This window comes from Apteryx mantelli, chromosome Z (assembly GCF_036417845.1).
Source record: "Apteryx mantelli isolate bAptMan1 chromosome Z, bAptMan1.hap1, whole genome shotgun sequence".
In the NCBI taxonomy this organism is placed as follows: domain Eukaryota; kingdom Metazoa; phylum Chordata; class Aves; order Apterygiformes; family Apterygidae; genus Apteryx; species Apteryx mantelli.
In genome coordinates, this window is record NC_090020.1 from 7,863,047 (window position 1) to 7,869,724 (window position 6,678).

Genomic DNA, 6,678 nt, shown 5'->3' on the forward strand with positions numbered 1-6,678 from the left:
CCAGAGGCATCCTCCTCAGACCCAGTCTAGTAACACTTCTGCTGCAGGGGCAGAAGCTTTTATTGAGAGCTGTGGAATAAATCACTTTTTTATGCTTGTAGGCACCCCCCCCTTCAGAATAAGAAAGGCATTTGGAACCTGATCAAAACCTCACTGAAGTTAACTAAAAATAATAATAATAATAATAACGTAAATTTACACTCGCATACGTAAATAGTCTCTACCTCTTCTCTCAGCTACCGGAGGTACAAAGCAGAGATGACTGCTTACACTATAAAGATAGCTAATAGGTATGTTGATAATAGCACATAAAACAAAATGTATGTTTTGCAGGTAGGGCATACTTGTCTGTGAGAGCCTAGAGTCAAAACAGAGATCAGGAGATATTATTGGTGTGGCAAAGAATGTGTATGCTTGTAGGTAATCTCATTTTATTGTATGATTTGAAGAGCTGCTTAAAGAACAACATTTCACAGTACATGCAGTTTCATTTAAAAAAATTAAATATTTATTTCTTTCAGAGGAGAAAACATGCATATTTATGTACATCATTTAAAGGAAAAGGAAAAATTACCATTTACATCAGAAATTCCTCTTTACAGATCTTTTAAGAAAAAAAGGCAAGCAGTAGCAATTTTGCAGAAAGCAAAGCATTCAAACTCTTTACACTGACAGTATTTATTGAGAGACATTAGCAACAGCAGAAGAAGGTCGTTTAAGGATGGATTCAACTGAAAACGACAGTGGCTCATTTGTTGAAAGTTTTGTTGTGGCCTGTTTGGCCCCAAAGAAGTCTTTTGCATATTTATCTATCGTAAATTTGTACTTTTGGTTCTCTTTAACGGAGCACTCTCTGTATTTCTTAGAAGCTTCTTCAAAAGTCTCTTTGACAAATGCTGTTCGCAACTCTGCTCCAGATTTGTCAGGAAACGTTTGCTGGAACAGGGACTGGAATGGATTGTATTTGAGTGGTGGAGGGGGCTTGGTGCTCTCTTTGCTGATCTTGCTTAGGATCTGTTCTTGAGGAGCCAGAGGATCCTTATCAGAAATCTGAGAGAAAGTCCTTTTTGGAGGAGAGAAAGCTGACCTCTCTCGAGCTTCCTGAGGAAGGCATGCAACCTCATTACATGACTGCTGAATGTCTCGAGTGTGGGTCAGAACAAGTGAATTTTCCAGTTTTGGAGACACAATGTCTTGCTCAGTGCTGGGACAGTCCTGACTTTGTGAGACCTTGGCATCCCACCCTGCCCCAGGTTTGAGAGCCTGGACAGTAGTAGCATTTAAGAGGCATTGCTGGTAGAGGAGAGCATCGCTAATGGGGCCGCATTTTGGCCACACTAAGAACCTGGAAGACAGGGGATACTGCCTGTAGGTAGTCGCTACACTGACATTTGAAGAAATTAGTTCCATGTTACCAGATCCTGAATACTGCATGGTTAGATCAAGGCAGGTTGGTAAAAAATTGCAAAACTCCTTGTTCGGAGCATCGACTTGAGCAGGGTTGAAGGCTGTTTTATACGAGCTGTACTCAGGTCCGTGCACCATGCGGTTAGGAAGGAAAAGGGCAGCTGCTTGCGTAGCTTCCATCATCTCTCTTTCTTTATACTCTCTCTCTAGCATAATGTTCTCCAACTCCTTATCGGCAAAAGCCCGTCTCTTTCTCATCCTGTCACTTACAGGGGGTGGCAAGGGTGAGCTCCCTCCCAGGTAAGGGTCTGTTGGGATGGGACGGTAACCTAAAACAACAAAGGAGCATTAGGAACGAAGCCAGGTAAGCAAATCCTTACGGCTGTCTTTGTCCTGCCCCGCACTGAGCGCTCGCCACAAACCCGGGATGCCACCAGCTCCGGCCGACACCAGCGTGCCGCAGGGGCTTAGCCCCGCGCGCCGTCAGGCACGCTCAGCAAGGGCGCTGCAACACAGATGAGCAAGCCCCGCTCCTCTGACACATACCGTCTCCTTCAGAGCTATTTTTAGTCACTGAAAACAGCAATTCCAAAACTGCAGACGGAGCAAAAGCAAAAAAAAAAAAAAAAAAAACAGCAAAACCCCACTGTGTTTTATGAGTGGTATTGCATCATGCAGCTGAAGGAGATAACTACGCATTTTTAACGAACAAGGAAAGTATTCAAATATTCCATTTCTTCTGAACTAAAGAAAACTTAAGTACAACCTAAAAATCCCATATATTCACTTAGGGCATCTGTCGAACTAAGTTCATTTAATAAACTGTTAGTGTTTAATCCTGTTTACTCTACCCAGAAAAGTAATCCAATCAAATTAGTGGAACTATGTGCTCCACTAAGGGCAAAAGGGTTTTGCCTGTTTTTACTCCCATTCATCTCACACAGATTTCCCCATTGCCAGGGAAGATATCTCTATCGATGGCTGATGCCTTTTCTGTTTTCTAAAGATGAATCATTATGTGCACATTGTTAGAGATGGTAAAAAATTCAAAGAGAACTAGGAGAAAAGAAAAATAAATGTATGATAAATTAGAGGAAAGAATACAGAAAAGATTTTTAAAAGAATGAACTGCAGAAGAAAAAGAGAGAGGTTTCTAACAGGACAAAATTTCAAACAGAATTGCACTTGCAAAGAGAAGAACTTTTTCTTTCGAAAAAGGAAACCAGATCTGAAAATTGTAATGCTTTACTTTCCGATTTCCAACCCTGTAGAGAGGTTAAAGCAGGCATAGAAATAAAATTGGGCACAATCAGAGTGGAAGAGAGAGTAAGAATCTGCCCTCTCACAAAAATACGGATAATTAAAATGTCAGTCTTCTACACTTAACATTTTCGGCAGAAAAAAAAAGAAGTAAAAAAGAAAAAACAGCAGCCTATCTTACTACATCTTACTATTGATAATAGAGTAAACGGGGCTGCTGTGCTAGATGTTCAGTTAAAAAAAAAAAAAGAGAGAGAGAGATCAGATTTATTACACTGATTTCCAAATAGAAATAACAGAATAAATTATTCCGCTCTGCAAAACACTGCTGGTGGGTAGCCATGTAAAAAGAACATTAACTTGTAACAGTAACTCTCAAATTTCAGCTCAGGGTTGCCAGCATTTTGCGGGGTTTGGTTTTTTTTGATTTTGGATTTGGGGTTTGGGGGATTTTTTTTGCTTTTTTTTTCCTCTGGGACAACAGACGTCAGCCGCGGTTCTGCCACATCGGTTCCAACGGGAAAAAAAAAAAGAAAAAAAAGGAGAAAAACCGCAGGAGAAGTAAAAAAGGTGGGGTGAGGTGGGGTGGGGTGGGGGGCGCACGTCAGGACGTTTCTGAGGCACCGCACGCCCCGCACACGTCACGCAGCGGCGGCCCCGCGGCCCGGGCGCGGCGCTTCCCGGCGCACGTCGGGGGGGACGCGGCGCGTCTCGCCGCGCTCCCGCGGCCGGGCGCGGGGGTGTCCGCGGGGGGGGGAGGGGGGGGCAGGCGGCGGCGCTGCCCCGACGGCCCGGCCTTACCTTCCAGGATGCTCTTGGCCAGCAGGCTGGGCGTCCGCGCGTGCCTCGGGTAGACGGCTCGGCGCTCGGCGCCCGGCGGCTTCCCCGACATCCCCTTCTTGTCCTGCCGGCAGCAAGCGCGGCCGCGCCGTCAGCCCGGCGGCCCCGGCGGCCCCGCGCCCGCGCCCGCGCCCGCGCCCGCGGCGCCGCCTCACCTCGGTGGCCTGCTGCCGGCGGAGGGCCACCTGGGCGGCCATGACCCGCTGCCGCTCCACCACGAGCAGGCAGTTGGCGCACTGGCAGTCGCGCCAGCGGCAGAAGCGCTTGTGGCCCTTGAGGCAGGACACGACGCCGTGGTTGCGGCACCGCGCGCACTTGGGCGTGCGGCTCAGCTTCCGCGGCTCCGCCGGCGCCGCCCGCCGCGGGGCGGCCGCCGCCGCGCCGCCCCCGACGGCCGCCGCCTCTTCCTCCTCCTCCTCCTCTTCCTCCTCCTCCTCCGCCGCCGCCGCCGCCGCCGGCGGGGCCGCGCCGGGCCCCGCGGCCGCCTCCAGCTCCAGGCTCTCCACGTCGATCTCCCACTCGGCGGCGCCGCGGCCCTCGGACATGGCGCCTCAGGCCCGACGCTGCAAGAAAGGGGCCGGCGGGCGCCCCGCCGTCAGCCCGCCGCGGGCCGCCGCCGCCGCCGCCGCCGTCGGAAGCGCACGCGGCGCCGCGGGCAGCCCCGGCGCGCTGAGCCGCGAGCGCGGCGAGCTCCGCAGGTTATTCCCCACCTCTCCCTCCCCTCCCTTCCGCTGTCTGCTCGGGCCCCCGCGGAGCTGCCCTCCACCCCGCTCCTCCCCCCGGCTTCCCAGGGGAGCCCGTGCCTGCCGCGTGGGAAAGGACGGTGGAGAAGAAGGAAGGGGACAGCCCAGGGCTGCTCGCCGCGTGACACGGGGCTGTCACCCCCCGGCGGCAGCCCGCGAGGGCCCCGCGCGGCTCGCCTCGCCTCGCCGCGGAAACCCGCCTGCCGCCGCCACAGCTCCCCCGCTGTGCCACGCCGGGGGGCCGCCGCACTCACCCGCGTCAGGCGCCCGGCGGTGCGGAGCGGAGAGGCGCGGTGCGGTGCGGAGCGGCCTCGGCAGCGCGGCTCGAGCGCGGCAGCACCTGGCCGTGCGGGCGCCGTCGGGGCTGGCAGCGCCCGGCTCGCAGCGGCGCCCGCGCCGCGGCACAGTGCCCGCCGCGCCGCGCCCGCCGCGTTATCAGCGCCGGCCGCCGCCGCCCATTGGTCCCGCGCCCCGCGCCCGCCGCCCCCATTGGCCCGCGCCGCCGCCCCGCCCCGCCCCGCCCCGCCCCACCCCACCTCGCGCGTGGGTGCCGCCGCGGGGGGGGGAGCGCGCAGCGCCGCCGGGTCGCGGCGTGGGCGCGCAGGGGACGGTCGTTTTCGATTCGAAGTCAAAAAGGGGGAAAAAAGGGGAAAAAAATAAATAAATGCGGCGGGGGGGGGGGAGTCTTCACGCGCGTGGTGGTAGGAAACAAGAAATCACGCTGGCGGGGAAGCGGTTTCCCCTTTTCCAAGGAGCGGGGTGAGGAGATTCGGGCTTAAAATAGTAAAAGCGGCGCCGCTTTTTTCGCTCGCTGCCGTTAATGCTGTTTGCCCCGCTGAGTGTCGGTAATCGGGTGTTTTTTCGAGTCGGAAAACACAACGGAATTGCGTTGTTTTCCTGCCCCACTGACAATTAAGGCGAGTCGCAATATTCGTTTACTTTTTAGCATTTCCTTCCCGTAGTGATATTTCCCACCGGGCACTGAGCTGTTGAGTAATTTTCTACTCCTGCTCCCTGACTAAGGCTGCTTTTCGGAAATTGGGGAATGCCGGAAAAACGAAGAATGATCGAATTTATAATGTACGGAGCCTCGGTCGTGCCAGTGGTGTTTCAGAGCGCACTGTTTCAACAGGTAAAAGCGGGAATTCCCAAGGGGACAGAAATGGCTAAAATATGACTACCTTCAGCATCGGACAAAGGAAGAGCTAGCAAATTTAAGCAGGGTATCCCCAGGAAAAAAAAAAGATGCGCTGCGGAGCGTCGAATTCGCCGCCAATGCGCCGATCGAAAACTAACGATTTGTAGAATACGCAGCCGAAACGATTCTCTGACAACGGGTAGTATTTTACGCTTTCCCTGAGCTGTGTGTGTGCATAATAAATACTGATCGTGTTCCTGTATATAATAAACACACGCGTCCACGCACGGTGAGTGCGCAGACCAATTGCCAGCCCCCGCGAGGGGCCTGGCATGAGGAAAAAAAAAATAAAACGAGTTTTGCATGATCGGAGGATAGGCCGAGAGGGCGCGGCGAGGCGAGAAAAAAAAAAGAAGAAAAGCAATTAATAATAAAATAAAATAATTTTTCCCCGGGATACCCGGCTGGAGAGAAGCGGCCCCAGCCCCCCGGCTGGCGCCGCCTCCGCGCGCGGCCTCGACGGCGCGGGCAGCCGCGCAGAGCGGGTCGCTCCGGGCCGGGCCGGGCCGGGCCGCTCCGCGCACCCCTCCGCGCCGCTCCGCGCCCCTCCGCGGCCGGCGGGAGCGTTTGACCCGCAGCACCTCTGAGTGCCTGGGGAGGGAGAGGCGGGAGGGGAAAGTGCATCCCCTCATGGCAGGTATTATTCATCCCAAAAGAGACCCTGGCTACTGTTTGACTTATAAGCATGACTAAAAGGCAAATACCCAAGGAATTTCACTTTCCCCCTTGGGGTCCCTCTTAAAAGGCACGGGCATGACAAAGGACCTGCTAGGTTAGGAAACAGAAGTCCCCTTTGCTTGTAAACCGACACCAAATTACAAAGAAAGATTCTGTGGGCCGCGGGAGTAAATTACAAAACAGTTCGCCTCCTGTTTACTTTATCCACAGGGAACTGTGAAATCCAGCCACGATTTTAAAGCGTGTTTGTATAACTTTCTTCTTCTCCTGTTTGTGCTCCTTTCTGCCGGGCATTTGCGCTCCCCGCCAGCCCCCGTTTCCCCTCTTCCCCTCCCGAAGCGGCGCCTCGGCCGCGACATCCCCGCGGCAGCGGCGAAAAGCCGCCGGGCACCGCGCTGCCCGCCGCCCCCGCGCAGGTCCTCGTGCCGTGGCCGTGTCCCGCGTGGGGTGACCCCCCCCCCACGACCACCGCGTGCGGGGACAGGCGCCTCCGGGCGCGGCGGCAGCGCTTTCCCACGCCGCCGCCGCCGCCGCCGCCGCCGCCGCCGCCGG

General features: G+C 54.9%; 1 protein-coding gene across 1 annotated transcript; it reads right to left on the bottom strand.

Moving 5' to 3' along the window:
- Positions 1–485: 485 nt before the first annotated feature.
- DMRT2 (doublesex and mab-3 related transcription factor 2) lies at positions 486–4,632 on the bottom strand. The gene is made up of 4 exons (XM_067315677.1): positions 4,505–4,632; positions 3,663–4,070; positions 3,469–3,571; positions 486–1,736 (listed from the first exon to the last, which is right to left on the bottom strand). The coding sequence occupies exons 2-4, from the start codon at positions 4,050–4,052 to the stop codon at positions 679–681; spliced, it is 1,551 nt and encodes a 516-aa protein (XP_067171778.1). The 5' UTR covers positions 4,053–4,070; positions 4,505–4,632; the 3' UTR covers positions 486–678.
- Positions 4,633–6,678: the final 2,046 nt, after the last annotated feature.